Genomic DNA, 20,843 nt, shown 5'->3' with positions numbered 1-20,843 from the left:
ATAAAGGCATGTGTTCCAATTCTGATATGAGTTCAATCTCTAGGACCCACATCCGGACACAAAGTTGTCTTCTGATCTAACATCCACTGTTGTCATATGTGTGTGCATGTACACACAAATTTTAAAAGAAAAACTTAATTTCTTTGAATTAGAGAATATCAATATCACCTTTACCAGTTTCACTGCAGATTTTGTGTGATAATTTTAAATACTTTTTAAGCTGCAATTTAGAAATATGTAAGAACCATCTAGCAGGGTGTAGTGGAGCACGCCTGTAATACAAGCTCTGGGGAGGCAGGAACAGCAGGTTCCAGGACAGCTAGGAAACCAGAGGGAAAGAGTCATCTTTACCAGTGGTTCTCACCTTTGTAATGCTGCAACTGTCTAACGCAGTTCCTCATGTTGTGCTGACTGACCCTCAACCATAAACTATTTTCATTGCTATTTCATAACACTAAATTTGCTATTGTTAAGGAATGTAATTTAGCCAGGCAATGGTGGTGCATGCCTTTAATCACTGCTCTGAGGGAGGTGGAGGCAGGCTATGAGGTCAACGCCAGCCTGGTCTACAGAGCTAGTTCCAGGACAGGCTCCAAAGCCACAGAGAAGCCCTGTCTCGAAAAAATAAATAAATAAACAAACAAACAAACAAACAAATACTTTTTGGACGACTGATCTATACTATAGAAAATGCCACTAAAGCAAACTTTCAGAAATCTGTGACAGGACAGCCCCACTGACTTTTGTTATTTAGCTGAGGCTGGTCTTTAACTTCTGATTCTCCTACCTTGACCTCCCAACTCTCGCAAGTGCTAAATCTAGCCTTAAAAATTTTGTCACTGATGATAGCTTTGACTGTCTGGTCCTCCTGCCCTCACCCCACTAATGCTGGATTACAGGCATGCACCACACATGTTTTATATAGTGCCCAGGAGCAACCCAGGATCAGTCTCCTGCATACTCTGTAAGCATCCATCCATTTGAACTTCATCCCCAGCCCAGGGTTTGGTTTTCCTTAACAGACCGGTATTTCAGAGGTTTTTGTTTTTTTTTGTTTTGTTTTGTTTTTTTAATTCAGCAAGGCAAAGTAAGTTTCATCTTTGAAAGAGGTCAGGTGGAATCTTATCTGAATCACAATCACCTACCAATATTCTTATGTGTTAAGAATAAAATTTAAACCAGAATGGCTTTTTTTTTTTTTTCGAGACAGTTTCTCTGTAGTTTTGGTGCCTGTCCTGGAACTTGCTTTTATAGACCAGGCTGGCCTCGAACTCACAGAGATCCACCTGCTTCTGCCTTCCGAGTGCTGGGATTAAAGGCGTGCGTCACCACCGCCCAGCCAACCAGAATGGCTCTTATCAGCTAAATGAAATTCATGTGATTTTTCAGATGATACATTAGAAATTAACACAAATGTAAAAATGAAACCAAATATTTTCAACAAAGTAATTTATTTTTTCCTGAGAGACTAAATTCAGTACAATATTTGTTTTCATAACATTCAACATGTGTTATGTCAACCTTAACCACTTTCTATGCAGTGACTGTGGTGGAGTGGTCTAGTTTATTTCACTACCCTCAGTGTAATTCATTTGGTAGTTCTAAGCATATCAGTGATCAAAATGTTTCTCCCAACAGTTACTCCTGCATTCTCAATCAGTTTCTTCCGAACATCATCTAAAGAAAATTTATTTGGTGTGATTACACTCTTTCTTTTTATATATATACCAGGATTTCTAAAGCTAAGAAAAAACACTAACATTAAAAACATCAGTGTTTCTAGTCAAGGATATTTCAATTAAATTTCATCAGTACATTATATTATAGTTTAACTCATGCTAGAAACTTTAAAACCCAAGATCTTCTGAGTCACATAATATCAACATTTCATATTAATGAATAAATTATTCGGGTTCTAATACAAAGATATTAAGTGATGATAAACAGAAAAAGCCAAGCTTTCAAGTGTTCTTTTTAAAAAATACAGAAGCAAACAAATGAACATAACTACACAAAATATACACTAACTAATTGGCAAAACTAAACTAGTTAAAGATTAACCTAAAAAATACATTTTAGAACTTCGTGATACCCTCATCAAAGACAGCAAACTAAGGGTATTAAAACAAGAGTCATTATTTTAGTTACTAGGCATCGAGTCTAAAAGATCCAGATATAAAGGAATGTTTTATTTTGATTCAATTAAATAATTTGAAATTGGAAATATTTAATAATTGATAGTATAATTAAAATTTAAAGAATATACACTAATGATTTGAACAGGTTTTATATTCAGTAACTTGCATGGTTTTCACACTGGCACTTTTATCACTAATCTAGGAGAATCAGATGCATTTCCCTCCATATACTTAGGCACTAAGATTTCAAATTTATAAATATGGTAGTATTTTAAATATTAAATTTTACATGAATATTGGGTTTATCCTTGTTTCCCTTGTTTCCTAGGTATTATCCAGTTTCATAAGGAAAATACTTTAAATCACAATCAAAACTTGTCTTGGTTACTAAACTGTAGCCATAATTGGGTTACAGTCACTTAGACTCATTATTTGGAATTATACTTACTGAGGCAGAACTAAATGAAACTTATCTCCTAGAAGAATTTCACATTTGCATTTACCTGCACTGAAGAATGGATTTAAGCAATTTTTGGCTGTAAGAGGATAGTTAATTAAATAAACTTGCTATCTTTGACTACTCAGAACTGGAGTAATCAACTTTGCCTTTGAGTTCACTTTAAACTATCTGATTCATTCCAAGCAGATTTTTTAAATAGAAGTTAGACTTCATTGAAGTATTAACTTTAAATCTGAAAGAAAATTAATGTACTGAAAGTTTGACAAGTTCATTAAAAATTTTAGCACATCTTGATACATTTACTTATCAGCTTTTTAACTCTTCCTTCTGCTGGCATTTCCTTAATGTTTATTTGTTTCACCTCTCTGGTTCATTGGATTGCTACTATTTATGCTTTCATGGACTTTATCTTCACAGTTTACTAGATCTTGGAAGGCCTTTTCCATGTCGGCTTGGCCCGATGTACTTGCTGTTTTTGGCAAGGTCATCTGTAGTGCACACCACAGGGTAGTGCGTGCTTTCCGGGTAGCTACACACATCTCTTTAATTGCTGTAGCGAGAGCAAAAACATCTGTAAAATAAATAAGGTTATTTTTTATTATTCACTTTAATACCCCTTACATCTTTTTTTTTTAAATTTTTTTTTAGTATTTATTTATTATTCATACAGTATTCTGTCTGTGTGTATGCCTGCAGGCCAGCAGAGGGCACCAGACCTCATTACGGATGGTTGTGAGCCACCATGTGGTTGCTGGGAATTGAACTCAGGACCTTTGGAAGAGCAGTCAGTGCTCTTAACCTCTGAGCCATCTCTCCAGCCCCTACCCCTTACATCTTAAGTCACTCAGTGCTGTTGCTACTAAATGACCAAACTTTTTTTTTTTTTACAAAAATAGTGATGGCTAAGCTAATGAAGTACTTTGTTTTTTAAAATACTTAAAAGTGTTGTTACTTTCTTTTATCTGTATAGCAATAACTATGCTTTGGTAAAAGAGACTGTATTGTAAGACAGGTATAATTAAGTGTATAAAATTAACAAAAGAGAACAAAGTACTTTGGGAATAAATAATGTGATCATTTGCTAATTTGTTCTTTAAATGAATATTAATTTTAGAAATCCAATCTTTTGGGCTGGGTAGATGGCTCAGAGGTTAACAGCACTGACTGATCCTCCAGAGGTCCTGAGTTCAATTCCCAGCAACCACATGATGGTTCACAACCATCTATAAGAGATATGGTGCCCTCTTCTGGCATGCAGGTATCCAATCTTTTAATTTCAAGTATGACTTTATTAATATTCAAATTATTACACTGCTTTATCAAAAGAGTGCATTAACATTTGTACCTCTGGAGCTAGAGAGATGGGGCTCAGCAGTTAAGAGCACTGGTTGCCCTTCCAGAGCAGTCATACATAAAATAAAAATAAATAAAATTAAACAAACCCCAAGTCATTTGTACCTCTGTCATCTTGGCACCTAGGCACTCCTTGTCTTTGTCGATTTGAAGCATTAACAATTTCATCCTTTCTTCGTGACTGTACAATGTGAATTGACTCCAAGTGTCTATCCAGTGCAGTAGAGATATTAGCATGAAGGGGAGAGCTTCGAAGACGTTCCATTTTGCCTAGTAAAGTCACAACCTGAAGGAAACATTTAAACTTTGATAAGGCAAACAAGTCTTTAATGAAAGATAGTAGAGATGAAAGCAACAATAATCGTTCAGAAAATAAACGGATGCTTACTCTGTCCTAACACTATGCTAGGGGAAAGAAATTAGCTTGTGTATGTTAGTTTTAAAAGTTGAAGTTGATTACTGAGAACAAACAATAATGAAAAATAAATATTAAACACAGTCATTTCACTGACTGTGCAAAGATAAGATCTGATATTGTTTTTGGCAAGTCTATTAATAGAGCGCTGTTAGTAAGAACCACCTAAAGGAGAATTTGAGTTAAAGGGACAACTACAGCTGGGCGTGATGACACGCACCTTCATCCCAGCACCTGGGAGACAGGCAGGCAGATCTCTGTAAATTCAAGGCCAGCCTAGTTTACAAAGCAAGTTCAAGGACAACCAGGGCTATCCGGAGAAACCCTGTTTGGAGCAGGGGAGACACAGACCACACAACAACAACAACAAAACACCCCACAAAACATAAAGATGACACCAGGGAGATGGATTGTTAAAGTGCTTGCTGTACAAGTTCAAAAACCAGAGTTCAGATCCCCTGCACTCATATGTAAATCTTGGCAGCCTGCCTATAATACCAGCACTCCACAGACAGAGACAAGATCCCCTGGGCAAACTGGCTAGCTAGATTAGCCAAACTGGTGAGCTGTGGGTTCAAGTGAGAGACCCTGCTTCAACATATACGGTGGAGAGCGAATAAGAAAGATATTCAATACCAACCTCTGGCCTCTACAGGTCCTTGCACACACATACATATTAACCCCCACATGTGGGCCCACAGATGTAAAATACATACATACATATGTACACACATATATATGCATGTATATGCATGTAAACCACACTCTCATGCATGTGCAAAACTAAAATGTCACTGGGTATATTAAATTAATTTATATGTTTAATATGCCTAGCATGTTTCAAAACTTAAACAATGTAAATTAAAGAACTTTTTGATTAATCAACATGTGAATATCAAGTAAGTAGAATAATTATCATTGGGAACTAATTAACAAGTCTGTTCCCAGTCTTAAATATTTTCCTTCTATTATACACCAGTTAGATCCTTGAGGGATAAATAGATAAAAGGAAAAAAAGTATGCAAAAACTCCAGTGAACTAAAATTTATGTTTCTAAATAGGGAAGGGACAAGAGGGTAATGGAGGTAAGAAAGACACATTTGTTTTAATCATGTGGAATCTGGATTTAAGAAATTACTTAAAGGGAAAAGTGGGCAAAGAAGGTAATGGGGCAGATAATGAGCAATGTACAGTAAAATGTATTATGGAAATGTCATAATTTTAATTTTTTAAACATTTTTTAAAGATCTGTTTGTGTATGTGTGTGTGTGTGTGTTTGTGTGTGTGTGTGTGTGTGTATGCATGCATGTATATGGGGTGATGTGCATGTGAATGCAGGTGCCCTTGGAGGTCAGAAAAGGGGACTGGATTCCCTGTTGCTGGAATTGATGGATGTGCTGCCTGATGAGGGTGCTGTGAACTGAACTTGAGTCTTCTGCAAGAGCAACACATGCTCTTAACCAGTGAATCACCTCTCCAGCTCCTACACATTTTTCTATGTATGTATGTGGATATACATATGCATGACCCCATTATGTTAAAATTCAGGTGATAACCTATAGGAGTTGGTTCTCTTCTTCCACCCACCATGTGAGTTCTAGAGATCAAATTTAGGTCGTTACCCTTGGCATTAAGCACCTTTACACAGAGCCATCTTTCATGCTTTTAAAGCACTTTAAAGTGTTGGACTTTAAAACTATTCTTTCTTTTGGGGATTATTTGCCAAGATGGGTTTGAAGTGGGATTCTTTTTTAAAATTTTTATTTTTTATTTTTTCAGGACAGGGTTTGTCTATCCAACAGTCCTAGCTGTCCTGGAACTAGCTCTTGTAGAGATCTGCCTGTTTCTGCCTCCCGAGTGCTGGGATTAAAGGCTTGCACTACCACCGCCCAGCTGAAGTAGGATTCTTTAAATTGCTAAAATATTATGTTATGGTGCTGAGGATGAAACTCAAGACTTCACACGTTAGGGATAAGTATTTGACACTGATGGACAGCTATCTCTAGCCCACTCAAATTACTTATTAAATTATTACAAATTAAAAGACTAAATAGAACTATTCTTGCCTTTCCCTAATATTCATCATAGTTATAGAACCAAAGATGGATGTATTTGAGTTGTGTTGGGGAGGTGGCTCAGTCAGTGAAGTGCTAGCTGAGCAGGCATGAGAACCTGAGTTCAGAACCCCAGCACTCCTGCTTTTTATTTTTATTTTTTTAATTTTTTTTAAAGCCAAACACAGTGGTGTGTACCACTGTGCTGAGGAAGTGGAGACAAGAGAGTACCTAAGTTTTGCTAGTAAACTAATGTAACTTGAATCCTAACTGGTCTTAATAATAAAAACCTCGAGTCAGATATTAGGGGATGAAAGCTGAAAGATCAGAGAAGCAAAGCAGCCAGCCACTAGCTCTTAGCTCTACGAAATCCTCAGACTGAATGGTGTATTCTGTCTCTACAAGTTCTCAGACCGAATGCCTTGAGCTCCTGTCTCCTCCTGCCTTATATTCCTCTCTCTGGCCAGCCAAATCCCTTCCTGGCTCCACCTCCCAAGTGTTGGGATTAAAGACCTGCGATTCCCAAGTACTGGCATTAAAGGTATGAGACCTCACCATCCGGCTCTGTTTCTCTTTGAGACTGGATCAATCTAGTGTAGCCCAGGGTGATCTTGAACTCACCAGAGATCCATTTACCTCTTCTTCCCGAGTGCCTGGTTTCTATGGCTAACTAGTGGCTTGCTCCACACTCTGATCCTCAGGCAAGCTTTGTTATAGCACAAATAAAATAACACCACAGAACTAGCCTAGATAAATCTGAGCTCCAGGTTTAGTGACTCAAAAAATTGAGGTGGAAAGCAATTGAGGAAGACACCCAGTGTTGACCTATGACCTCAATATCCATACACACACACACACACACACACACACAGACACAAGAATTTTTTTCAGCTATATATAAGGGATTTTACTGTGTTTTTCATTTGTCTTGAGCCCAGGTTGTTCTCAGACTCATTAATATAACTGAGGCTGGCCTTAAACTCTTTGTCCTCCTGCTTCCACCTCCCAAATGCAGAGATTTCATATGTATGCCATCACACCTGGCTGTAAACATAATAAAATCCTTCACAACTCTAACTTGCTAAATTCCTTTAAATTTTTATCAAGTAATTTAAAAAAGACCATTATTGAACGTTTTTACAGCTTACTCTGGCTTGTTCTCGAAGTTCATCCACAATTAAGCGATCAACTCTAGATGGGTTGGAAGTCAATCTTGGAATTGGAGTATTATTAGTACTGGATACTTTTTTTCCTGGATAATTCTTGGCAAGGGCTAATTCAGTCTGTAAAATAATTTTTAGATACTAGATTTTAAAAAGTGGATAATATCTTTCACAGCTCTAAGAAACAGAACAATTTTCCCTTTAAATAAAATTGTTTTGGTATCAAAACACAACTATTATAAACAACATTCATATGCTAACTTAGAAAATGATAAACTGAGCTGGGAAGTGGTGGCACACACCTTTAATCCCAGCACCTGACAGGAAGAAGCAGGGAGGATCTCTATGTTTGAGGCCAGCCTGGTCTACAGAGCGAGTTCCAGGACAACCAGGGCTACACAGAGAAACCCTGTCTCAAAAAAATAAAACAACAAAAAAAGATAAACCCAAATATAAACCACAATACCATAATATTTTTCTCATACTTATATACATTTTAATATTCTCCAACAATTTAATACTTTAAAAAAGCAAATCTACTTCATAGAAAATTTTAAGAGTTCAGATAACGATTGTTTCAAAACAATTCAAAAAAGATCTTTCAATCTTTAAATGACCTAGCTAAGTCCTTACATCAATGATAAAATTTAAATATATCACAGAATTCAGCTTAGAAATAAAGACCACACTGGGGTAAACAAAGACAAGCAGATGGAACGCCCTGTTACTTCTACATGAATAGTTCTGTTACCTTTTTCCTCTCTTTTTCCAATGCTCTCCATTGTTCATAGCACTCTTCTAGACGAATATGAAGTTCACTAGCTGGTCCACTGCGGGTTTTAATTGGTCTTTGAAATCCAAACGTTGGCACAAAACCAGAAAAGGAATTATCACCATACATCATATCATTAAAATAAGGATATAAATGGCTTAAGTCATCATAAGAAAACAAATCATAGGAATCCAACAGTGGAACAACTGAGTGGCCAAATGGGTGGGTAGATCTTAGGGGAAACCCATTTGAACCAAGTTGTTGAAACCCCTGATTATGTCGTAAATCTCCCATCATATAATTATTAGAAAAGCATGAGGCCTGTGTGCGATTCACACGGCTATTTATATTGCTGTCTCCACTTCCTTGTCTGTGGCTATTAAAATGACCCTGTGACTCTAACAGATCTTGATATGCATTTTGTGGTAACCCATCAAAATGCTTTGGGATGTCTTCAGGATCATAATGTCCACTTTGGGGCTTGGCTTGAAAATTATGTTTGTTTACATTTTCTATTATCCCGTACTGTGAAGCTGAATAGCTATCACAAAATCCATTTGGCTGCTTTATTTTTTTCTCTGTAACCGATTCAAAGAGATTGTCTTCTCCAGTTTTTGTTAGTCCTTCCATGTGATTCACAGATTGAATTCTTTCTGCACCATTGTAACTAAAATCAAAACTAGAAAATGCTGAAGGGTTTTCTTGGCAATACTTCTGAAATAAATTGCTATTTGAGGTTAAATTTGTAGATGATAGTTGGGGAAAATCTGAAGAATGGCTAGAACCTTTTGAAGCTGCACTTAAATGACTATTTAATTTCATCAAGTTACCTTGATTTCGATAAGGAATAGGAAGGTTATTTTTTGTTTGAACATTCATCCAAGTTGGTCTGTTTAAGCTGATACCCCCTGAAGATGTTGCTGAATTCGAGAATAAATTCACTGATTTAAAATATTCAGAGTTTAGAGGATCAGGCTTAGCAAACTGTTGTTTTTCAGTGACATTAGCAAAATCATTATTAGCTGGACAAGCTGTGTGAGGCTTTAGTCCATATTCTGATTTTAAGCCAAAATCAGCAGTGAATGCTGCTTCCTTTGCAAACTGTTTTTCTGTCAGATGTGGTGTTGTTTTCGGAAATGCAAAATTCTGTTGGTCAGGTATTGTCTCCTCCATTTTTTTCTGATTTGCTGGTTTAACTTGAAATAACTTTGTATAGGCATCTGCTTCCACAGTTGGTGTTTCAGGTGTACCATTGGCTAATTTTTTACCATCTTGAACACTAAAATTTGAACATTTGTTAAGCTTTGCCTTATTAGGATGAGCATATTCTGGGTATCTACAATAATCAGCATTTTCATTATATCTATTGAATTGGGAAAGAAATATCTCTGCCCTTTTATGTTGTAATGGTGTTTCAAGACCTTTAGTACATATTTTCTCTCTTCCATAAGAGTAAGTATCAATTCCTGATTCTTTCATGATATCAGACAGACCTGTTTGTGGTGTAAAACAGTTTTTGATAAATGGATATTCTTGAAAAGTTGCCTTAACTGTATCATTTGTCTGAATATTGTAACAATTAGAATGATCACTTCTTGAGAGGTACAACCATTGTTCTTCAAGGTCTAAACCGGTATATCCATGATAAAGTTCATCTATTTTTTGTTGTGGTGTGAGATTATTATTATGCAAGTATTGCTTTTCCACTGCTGACACAGATTCACCACTATAAAAAGCTTGTTGAGAGATAGTCGTATCTATTGGCCTTTTGGTTTCTGTTAAGAGGTCATGGTGATCTACAAATCTGCTTGTGTTCATTGGCCAAACTGACTTTAAATTGGAGGAGCAGGTCCTAGAACAAGTAAACACATTTAATTACAATTTAAGTCTTAGAGATTTTATTTCCTCTGGAAACATTAGGGAAGATTCAAAAAACAAAACAAAACAAAAATCATTTCTCTTACCCGACACCACCAATCTTTTTAAAGACTTATTATGTATACAGTGTTCTGTCTGCATGGATGCCTGCAGGTCAGAAGAGGGTAACAGATCTCATACAGATGGTTGTGAGCCACCATGTGGTTGCTGGGAATTGAACTCAGAACCTCTGGAAGAGCAAGCAGTGCTCTTAACCTCTGAGCCATCTCTCCAGCACCCCCCCACCTTTTCTTATAAACCATCACTGCTTCCAAACAAGTCAATCATATGGAATGTGCTATCTGCTCTAAGAGTTGTGTGCCAGGGGCTGGAGAGATGGCTTAGAAATTAAGAGCACTGGCAGTTCTTCCCAGTAACCACATGGTGGCTCACAACCATTTATAATGAGATCTTGTGCCATCTTCTGGCTTGCAGGAATAAACACAGACATTGTATTCATAATAAATAAATCTCTAAAAAAAAGTTGTGTGTGTCAAATAAATGTGAAGTAGTAACAGAACATAGTGGCATAGTACAAGTCATTACTTATGTCTGTGATGCTGGTGTAAACAAGCTTACTGCACTGCCAGTTGTCTAATAGTATAGGACACAGCTATGTGTAATATATAATATTAGGTGATGATAATGACTATGTTACTAGTTTATGCACTTACTGTAGTATATTTAAATTTTTCAGATTTGTTTTTGTTATTTTTAATTATGTTTATGTGTATGTATCTGCATGTGGGTATGTCCATATGTGTTGTTTCCTCAGAGGCCAAAGGCATTAAATCCTCTAAAGCTGGAGATACAAAGGTCATGAACCATCTCACATGGGTGCTGAAGAATGAACTTAGATTTGTTGGAAGAACAGCAAGTACTCTTAACCACTGTGGCATCTTTCCAGCCCCTCTATATTTTTATTGTCTTTTATTTAAAAAAAATTAACTGTAAAAATGGTCATTACACAAGCAGCAGCCCTATGTATTTTATGGTTACACCATCTCTCATCTCTCTTTGACTTTTGTTTGTATATTTGTAGACAGTGTCTTGTTATACAGCCAAGTCAACTTCAAATACTTAAACCCTCTATGTAGCCCAGAATGGCCTCCTACTCTGAACTGTACTGCTTCAGCCCAAACTGCAATTACAGGCATGTGCCCCCACTCAGACCACTTCACAGTTGCTGTGTCTTTTGGCTATATCAAGAAGCTATACTGAATGGTTGGCCTATACCATTTAGCTTTGGGTAAGGGTTGTTCCAGTGAAATAGTTTAATGATGCATTTCTTGGAACCTGTCACCATCATTAAGCAGTGCATGAGTATATGGATTTTAATTTTAATATCTTCACCACACTTTTCCAAAAGTCATTAACCAAGGTCTGAGGTGGACTTTAGGGTCTTACATGAATTGTTTAAACTAAGCAGATAGTAAGTATTTCCTTTGAATAGATTATTATATAATTCAAAAGTGTGTTTTTAAATTTTTAATGAAAAAAGATGTGTTTTGCTTAAAATATTTTTGAACCTAAGTATTTCAACTGGTTACATGTGTATGACATATTTTCTTATTTATTAATAGGGCACTTGGGTACTATGGATTTCACACCCATTTAAAACAAAACATTTTAAAACCTCTACTGCATGAATAAAATCTGTATGTATTTCTGCACTGAGTTTTATCCTTCAAGGTCTAAGTTTAGAGCTTCTTGGAACTTATGTTCTGAAGCCAAACTTTAGCTCATGAACTCAAGGAAAATAACTATGAATTATGCAAGAGTATTTTTTCAAATCAACGTTCTTAAGCAAATAAAGTATTAGACTGAATTTCAGTTGTATGGAAAGTTCTCCAGCAAAATCAAGGTTCCTAGGAACAAATACTTTAAAATACCTACTATTCTATGATCCACTGTTAAATAAAAATAAATGTTAAACAAGAAGGTAACCTAGCATATGTCAATGAAAAGGTCCATTATACACTATAAAGCTTATATACTAACCCTTCAGCAAAATATGGCTGTGACTTATCCTGTTCTTCCAAAATGTTAGACACAAGTCCATATAAGTCTGTTTCACTGCCATAGTCATTTCTTTCGGTCTGAATCCTAAAAATGAATATCATATATAAACTATCTTATTTATTAAAATCAATTTCTCCTTCCATACATATTCCATTCTTTTTCTTTTTTATTCATTTTTCTTTCATGGTGCTAAAGATCAAACCAGGACCTCATTCATGCTAGACAAGTATTCTAATGCTGAGCTACATACATTCCCATCCCTCTTATCATCTTTCCTCTAAGATATTTAAAATGACTCTATACATAATTTCAAACAAGGAAAAGACAAGAACATTTTCTAAGTTAAGTATATTATCTAGTATACATAAATATTTCTCCATTTCAAATCCTATGTCTAGTTTACATGTTTATTTTTCATTTCTCTATAACATATGCTATTAATTTAAAGTGACCAAGACACAAATTTCTGACTTAGCGTGTTAAAAAAAAATGCTTAGTACCACACCTGAAAGCATGCCTAGTTCAATTATACATCATTCTAAACCTGTTCAGTTTTTTTGTTACTTGAAAACTAAATAAAGATGAGCTAGTGGCACACTGCTTCAATGCCAGCACTCTGGGGGTGGAGGCAGGCAGATATCTATGACTTCAAGCCCAGTCTGGTCTACATAGTAATTCCAAGACAGCCAGGATTATGTAGAGACAGGGTCTCAGAAAGAAAACAACAAAAACTGTTGTTTGAGGCCAGCTTAGGTAACCTGCCTGAACCAACAAGAGATAGGTGGGATATTTTAGAATTAAAAATATATTTGACTAACACTAAAATATTTAATTGAGAAAGGTAAACATTAGTAACCATCTAGTTATCTGTTGAATGGATAATCATTTGAAGTATTAAAATTATATTACAAGAGTATGTGACTTACAAACTGAACAAACACTGGTGCCATCAACTCCAATACTTTTTTCCACTATACAGTATTAATTTATATATACAATGTTAATTTATAAAGATTCAATATGAAATTTTCTTTGTATATAAGATCTAGAAAATTTTTGATTTAATATTTGCCAAACCATTAATATTTATCATTGTGGAAGAAAAGACAGATTGGTCAAGATAATGTTTCACTTTTCTTTTTTATTTTATTTATTTATTTTTTGTTTTTCAAGACAGGGTTTCTCTGTGGCTTTGGAGCCTGTCCTTGTTTCACTTTTCTTAACACAAATTTCTGAGAAGCTTGAATTTTCTCTCTCTCTCTCTCTCTCTCTCTCTCTCTCTCTCTCTTTTGACATGTACATCACTGTGGCTCTGGCTTTTCTGGAGCTCACTATGTAGACCAGGCTAGCCTTGAACTCACAGAAATCTGCCTATCTCTGCCTCCCAAGTGCTGGGATTTAAGGACTGTGCCACAACACTTGGCCCAAATTTTTAATGGTATCTATTATCTATTAACTTCAATTATTTTTGAAGAACTGTATATTATATAGTCTAATATTTCATTACCTATAGTTTTAATTTTTCAATGTTTTTAATTAGTAGGATTCAACAAATATCTGCTTCCTCCTTAAACTGAAGATCCATAAACCTCCATTAATAGCTCTCTCATATGTAATTAAATGTAAAACATCACTCCTAAGCTGATCCTTCTAACAGCTTTCTGTAATATTATGTATATATATTTTTATATATTTTTATATTTTTTGTTGTGAACCTAGTCTTTAATGACTGATACATCTCTCTAGCCCATACATACATACACACTTATATGTGTATATACACACATACATATATAAAATCATATATATACATATATAATCATATATATACACACATATAAAATCATATATATAATCATATATATACACATATATAAAATCATATATATATATATATATGAATACCAGACTGTCCTTGAACCCAGAGTTCAAGGATTAAAGAATGGCCTCACTCTCTTTTTTAATCTTCACTTGAAAGTCCCTAGTATGATATTATTGTTGTTATCTTAATTACTTGCAAGATTAAAAAGACAAGAATAATATTTACTGTATTAGTTCTACTTTCCCCCAATAAATGAATATTTGGCATGTAGTAAGCTCTTATTGTTTGCAGGATAGAAAATACTTTAAAAGTTTCATATTGCATAAAACAATACTTGTTGTATAAGGAAAATTAGTGAAAACTTAAAATTGGATAAAAATTAGATCTAAATATTTAAAAATTTGTATTTATGTAAGGATTTTATGACTATAAGTGCTTTATCTGCATGCATGCCTGCATTCCAGAAGAGAGCATCAGCCCCCATTACAGATGGTTTGAGCTGCCATATGGTTGCTGGGAATTGAACTCAGAACCACTGGAAGAGCAGCCAGTGCAACAACTGAGCCATCTCTCCAGTTCCCTAACCCTAAACATTTTAAGTTTAATTACATTTAGGATTGGCAAGATGGCTCAGTGGGAAAAAGTGCTTACCACAAAGCCTAATGACCTGAGCTCCATCCCTGGGGCCTGCATGGTAGAAGAAGAGAACCAACTCTCTCAAGCTGTCCTCTGACGTCTATGAGTGTGTGTGCATGCACACATACCATACATGGGTGCACATACACATTTATTAAATATTAAAAATATTATCTTTAGAAAGAAGAACTTAACCTGTGCTTTGGGGCCAGTGCTGAAGAACACTTGTTGCTCTTATAGAGGACTCAGGTTCAGTTATCAGCACCCACATGGTGACTCACAAGCAACCATAACTTCAGTTCAGAGGATTCAACACCCCCGTCTGTGTGTGCAACAGGTACACACATGGCACACAGACATACATGCAAACAAAACACCTATACACAGAAAATAATCTAAAAATCTTTTTAAAGAAATTTGAGACTATGTATTACCACAATCCCAGCACTCAAGAGGTAAAGGCAGAAGGACCACAAATAAGTAATGAACCACTGTCTAAAAACATTAACTAAAAATTATACACAAATAACTGCCTAGTTTAACCTTTCCTAAAACTTTCATGAAGATAAAATTATATTCCCACTATATTAAAATAGAAAAGAGAAAAATCCAATATACTTTGATCGTTGTGAAATCATACTTTTAAAAAAGACCCAACCATTTAGCCTGAGGAAACTATTCCTATTTACCTGTTCTTTACACTGATCTGAGAACTAGAAGGTTGTTTAATATCATCTCCGTAAGTAGACCACGGCGCGTAGAAGAGTGAGGAGTCTATAGAGCTTGCGTACTCTGTTGATGAAGAGAGTGGAGTGCAGGTCTGTCTTAGGTCTACATTGTCTTCATTCTAAAATTTTAAAGAAATTTTTGTACATCAGAGAGATCAAAATTTCATTTATTAGAGAGTATTAGGAAAATAATAAGAAAACATAATAATGCCGGCATTACAACATTCAACTCTAGAACATAATTATCTTAGCTACTCAGGAACTCTGCCAAAAGCTGGGATATAAACCTTTGCTGGCTATTACAGTCAACTGAAACGCCTCAACTCCGCTACCGCACTGATGCTGAGCAACTACAGTCAGTATGTAAACAAATGAACATGTTTGTGCTGCAATAAACTTTTATGTACAAAAAGTTATCGATCAGATATAGAGCTTTTGTTAAACTAAAGATACATCAAGTCTCCATTAATAGCTCCCTTATATTAGAAACAAGGGGATTGGCAGGTGATATGGTTCAGAGGGTAAAAATGCTTGTCTTTGAAAACCTGCTGACCTGAGTTCTATATCTGGAACCCACAATGGTTCTCTGACCTCTATAAGTGTGCCATAGAATGTGTGCACTTATACTCACATGTACACATCATATATAATAATAATTTTAATATAAATTGTATTTTAAGTTAGAAAATAGAAATAGACATCATTCCTTTAGGTTTCTTTCTCTTTGCAACAACCTATTGATAGCTATAATTGCTGTAGATCTAATATTATAAACACAGAAGACTTTGCATAGATAGTAGTATTATTTTAAGTAAATATTACACAAAATTCACTTTCCTAGGGTCTCATGTAGTCCAAACTGGCCTTGAACTCACCAAAAATGGCCTAAAATTTTTGATCTTCCTTCCTTCATCTCTCAAGATCTAGTATTATAGTAGCGCATCACCATGCAGAGCTTTACAAAATTTATTCAATGGAAAACACAACTATTTAAAACTCTAATTTTCATATAAATTCCACATACGTTATTTTGGTTAGTCAACTTAGGAAATGAATACTATCTCTTTGTTGTTGTTGAGATAGGGTCTTACTCTATAGCTCAGGCTGGTTTGGAACTCACTTTATAGCCCAAGCTGGCCTTGAACTCACAGCAGTCCTCCTGTCTCTGATTCCCAAACACCGGGATTACAGGCACAGCCCCACCTGGCTTCTCTATTTTAAAACAAAGAAATTAAGTCGAGAAAATAGCTCACCAACTCCTAACCAAGGGCCTTTCCACAACTTTTGAATTTTGAACCAAGAGATATTGTAAAATAAATAATAAAAAGATAAATATGTCTCTCGGAAATTTTAAAGCTATTACTGCAATTAGAAGGAAATACAAGCAGCTGGGTGTAATGGCACTCATCTGCACTCCAGCACTTGTGAGATGGAGGCAGGAGGATTAGTTCAAGGTTAGCCTAAACTATATAATGAGTTCAAGACAAACCTGGTCAGTATCAGACTCTGTCTCAAAAACTGAAGATGACCTTCAATGTCTGCTCATTCATTCTCACCTTTCCATCATGAGGACCATAGGTCTGTACCACCATACCCAGTTTATGCAGCGCTAGGTATCACACTCAGAGCTCTGTGTGTGCTAGGCAAACACTCTACCAACTAAGCTATAGCCCCAGCCCAAGTAAGTACTTTTTGATAAAAACAACTAAAATAATATAGTGGGAAATATATGGGCTCTTTTTTGTTAAAATATTTATAAAAGATTGGTAATATTTAAATATTTGGATGTTAACTGCTTATATACTTCATATAAATAATTAAATGAATTAAAGCCAGCATCACTTAACCTGGGTATGGTGGCCATACCTATACTCTCACCTCTGGAGAAGTAGAGAAAGGATGATCAAAAGTGCACTGTCATATCCAGCTACATGATGAGTTAAAGGCCAGTCTGAATTATGAGACGATATTAAAAAAGAAAAAGAAGGGCTCAGAGGGTAAGATCACTGACTATTCTTCCAGAAGTCCTGAGTTCAATTCCCAGCAACCACATGGTGGCTCACAACCATCTGTAATAAGATCTGGTGCCCTCTTCTGGCATGAGTATACATAATAAATTGATTTTAAAAAAAAGAAAGAAAAAAGAAGGAGAGAAAAAAAAGATCCATAAGGCATAAATCAAGCTACTGAGCTTCAATTTCTCAACCTGCAAATGGATATATTATAGTAAGTTATAATTCAGATTAAATTATTCCTATGTATTGTCATAACTGAAAGTATATCAATATTGATGACCTGCTTAAAATTTTTCAAATAAAGAGAACTTGAGTTTGGGGATTTAACTCAGTGGTAGAGCATGAGCAAGGCCCTGGGTTCAGTCCTCAGCTTCGAGGAAAAAAAAAGACAAAATAAAGAAAACTTGCAGGGGCCAAGAGAGATGTCTCCGCAGTTAAGAGTACTTGATGCTCTTGGAGAGGACCCAGTTCAACCCTCAGCATCCACATGGTGGCTCACAACCTTCTGTAACTCCAATTTCAGGGATGCAGTCCTCATCTGACCTCCACAGGCAAGCACGTTGTGCACATACACACATGCAGATGAAAACACTCATGCACATTAAACAGCAACAGAACAAAAAAGAATTTATTCTATGCCTCATTAACAAAACTGTCTTGCCAGGACTTGTGGCGCCTGCCTTTAATCCCAGCACTTGGGAGACAGATCTCTGAGTTTAAGGCCAGTCTGGACTACAAAGCCTATTCCAAGGCACCTAAGGTACACAGAGAAGAGAAACCCTGTCTTGAAAGCCAAAACAAACAAAAAACAAAACAACACATTTCAGTGAGGTAATTAAAGACACAATAAAGAAAATTAAAGGTATAAAATTTTTACATTTTAATTGTTTGAAACTAAAAACTAAAAAAGTGCTTACAATAAAAGCTTACTATAAAACAATATTATCTTCTTACTAAATAAGCATGGATTTTCTTACATTACTGATATATTAAGAACAGGATGGAAACGAGCCAATGAAAAATCTTTTCTTAGGGGATTGGAGAGATGGCTCAACAGTTATGAGCACTGGCTGTTCATCCAAGGAACCCAGGTTCAAGTCCATAGATTCCACAGCTCACAACTGTGTATAACTTAAGTTCCAGTGGAGCCAACAGTTTCACACAGACATATATGCAGGCGAAACACATAAAATGTCCTCTGAGCCGGGCGGTGGTGGCGCACGCCTTTAATCCCAGCACTTGGGAGGCAGAGGCAGGCGGATCTCTGTGAGTTCGAGGCCAGCCTGGTCTACAAGAGCTAGTTCCAGGCCAGGAACCAAAAGCTACGGAGAAACCCTGTCTCGAAAAATCAAAAAAAAAAAAAAAAAAAAAAAAGTCCTCTGAGCTCCATGTGTATGCTACGGTATGTTTCTGTCACACACACACACACACACACACACACACAAAATCTAATTTAAAATATTTGGGTTCTATATAGGACAATATAGATGTAATAAAAAATTTAAAATAAAACCCTGTTTCCATGTGGAGCTTTTTTAACATATATGGGACAAAACTTGTAGCTCTGATGTACAGTACATAGCAAGTGTCATGTCCTGGACTTGAGCTCTTATTTAAAACAAAACAAAAAAAAAAGGAAAGGAAAAGAAAAGAAAGGAGAGGAGAGGAAAGGAAAGGAAAGGAAGGAAAAGAAAAATCTTTTCTTGGGCTGAAAAGATGACTCAGTAGTAAGAGCACTGGCTGCTCTTCCAATGGCTGCATACATTTCAGGTGATCTGACGCCCTCTTCTGGTCTCCGAAGGTGGTGCGCTGACATACATGTTGGAAAAGCTATCATACATAACAAAATTTTCAAAATTAAAGAAAAAATCCTCTTATTTCCAAAGCCAGCTGTGTATTATGCAAACTCTATTTAAAATGTTTTCCTCTTAACCAGTTAGATGGCTTTGGGGAGGGGGCTGTAGTATTTGCTGCTATTTCTGAGGACCTGAGTTCAAAGCCCGGGACCCACAAGATGGAAGGCGAGAAGTCTGAAAAGTCCTCTGACCTCCACAGGTACGCCATGGCACGTTTCCGTCCCCCGTTCCCCCAAAAATGTAATTTTAAAAATTTGGGTTCTACATAGTGTAATATCAATGTAATTTTTAAAATATTAAAAAAAAACCAGTTTTCCCCAGCTTTCTGATTCTGTTCAACTATTTTCAATCTATACAGGACTGGAGTTGTAGCTTGGATGTACCAGGTCCTGGGTTTGAGCTAAAGCACCGACGAGAGGTGGGGGTGTGGGGGGGAAAGGAGCGGAGGGGCAGGGAGGAGAGGGAGGGGGAGGAAAGGGAGGGGAGAAGGGAAGGGACGGGCAAGGAGCGACAAGTGGGACAGGGAGGGGAGGGAGGTAGTGGCGCACGCCTTTAATCCCAGCACTCGGGAGGCAGAGGCAGGCGGATCTCTGTGAGTTCGAGACCAGCCTGGTCTACAGAGTTAGTTCCAGGACAGGCGCCAAAGCTACAGAAAAACCCTGTCTCGAAGAAAAAAAAAAAAAAAGAAAAGGGAAGGGACGGGAGGGAGGGGCAGGGACCGGCAGGGACCGGGCAGGCGTCGGGTCTGGTCATGGACCTGGGGTTTGTAGCAGTCGTAGAAGGACGTGGAGCCCGTCAGCATCATGCTGTTGAACACGTCGGACAGCCGACTGCTGGTGTCCACGCTGAGGTTCCAGCACCGGTTCGCACCTCCCCGGAACGCCACCTTCGGCTGCTCGGGACAAGGAAACGCAAGGTCACCGCCGCGCAGGTCCTGAGGGGACCCTGACTAGGGGGTCCCCGGCTCTCCTCGTCCCTCCGCCCCGCTGCGCACCAACTCCCAGAGGCCGCCCCCTCGACGGCTCTGACAGGCGCCAGCCGCTGCGGGGCCACAGCGCCTCAACACCATTGCTAGTCAGGCGTCGCCGCCGAGAGGCCCGCCTCCCCACCCACCACCGGCCATCTCTCTCCTCAGCGTCGCTCCCGGGGCGCCGTCCTCGAAGCCCCGCCGGTTACCTCAGGTCCCTCCCTCAGGCCTTGGGGGTGACGGGGCCGGCAGGTGTCTCCGGAGCTCACCTCCATGAGGGCCCCCCGGTTCCTCCTGGACGAGCTCCAGCTCCGGAGGGGACGGGGATGAGGGAGGACGTCGAGGTCCAGCTCCCTCAGCCCGCACCCCACCTCGGCGCCGCCTGGAGCCGCTCTGTGGCTGGGGGGCCGAGAGGGTGCGACGGGCGAGGAGCCGTTACATTGCTGTCGGCGGCTCGCGACTAGGCACCGGCCGCCGGCGCCCCGCCCAGCTCACGCCTAGGAGGCCCGGCGCCCCTCATCCCGC

The 20,843-nt window shown here is 37.6% G+C and overlaps 1 protein-coding gene across 1 annotated transcript; it reads right to left on the bottom strand.

Annotated features, from left to right (window-relative positions):
* Positions 1-2,939: 2,939 nt before the first annotated feature.
* On the bottom strand, positions 2,940-20,593 carry Meioc (meiosis specific with coiled-coil domain). The gene is made up of 8 exons (XM_041635611.1): positions 20,528-20,593; positions 20,109-20,243; positions 15,442-15,599; positions 12,274-12,378; positions 8,335-10,207; positions 7,569-7,703; positions 4,057-4,237; positions 2,940-3,169 (listed from the first exon to the last, which is right to left on the bottom strand). The coding sequence occupies exons 1-8, from the start codon at positions 20,591-20,593 to the stop codon at positions 2,940-2,942; spliced, it is 2,883 nt and encodes a 960-aa protein (XP_041491545.1).
* Positions 20,594-20,843: the final 250 nt, after the last annotated feature.

The sequence above is a fragment of the Microtus oregoni genome, unplaced genomic scaffold (assembly GCF_018167655.1).
Source record: "Microtus oregoni isolate MIOR12 unplaced genomic scaffold, Mior012 000048F_ref0000485, whole genome shotgun sequence".
NCBI lineage: Eukaryota > Metazoa > Chordata > Mammalia > Rodentia > Cricetidae > Microtus > Microtus oregoni.
The sequence above is the reverse complement of the archived record's forward strand: the minus strand, read 5'-3'. Positions and strand labels throughout refer to the sequence as shown.

Excerpts from the sequence above, each read along its gene's own strand:
- Meioc (XM_041635611.1), bottom strand. The coding sequence starts at position 20,593 with ATGGAGGTGAGCTCCGGAGACACCTGCCGGCCCCGTCACCCCCAAGGC. Across the intron at positions 20,244-20,527 it reads GCCTGAGGGAGGGACCTGAG|CCGAAGGTGGCGTTCCGGGG; the intron begins GTAACCGGCGGG and ends TGTCCCGAGCAG. Across the intron at positions 4,238-7,568 it reads AACTTCGAGAACAAGCCAGA|GTTGTGACTTTACTAGGCAA; the intron begins GTAAGCTGTAAA and ends TGTTTCCTTCAG.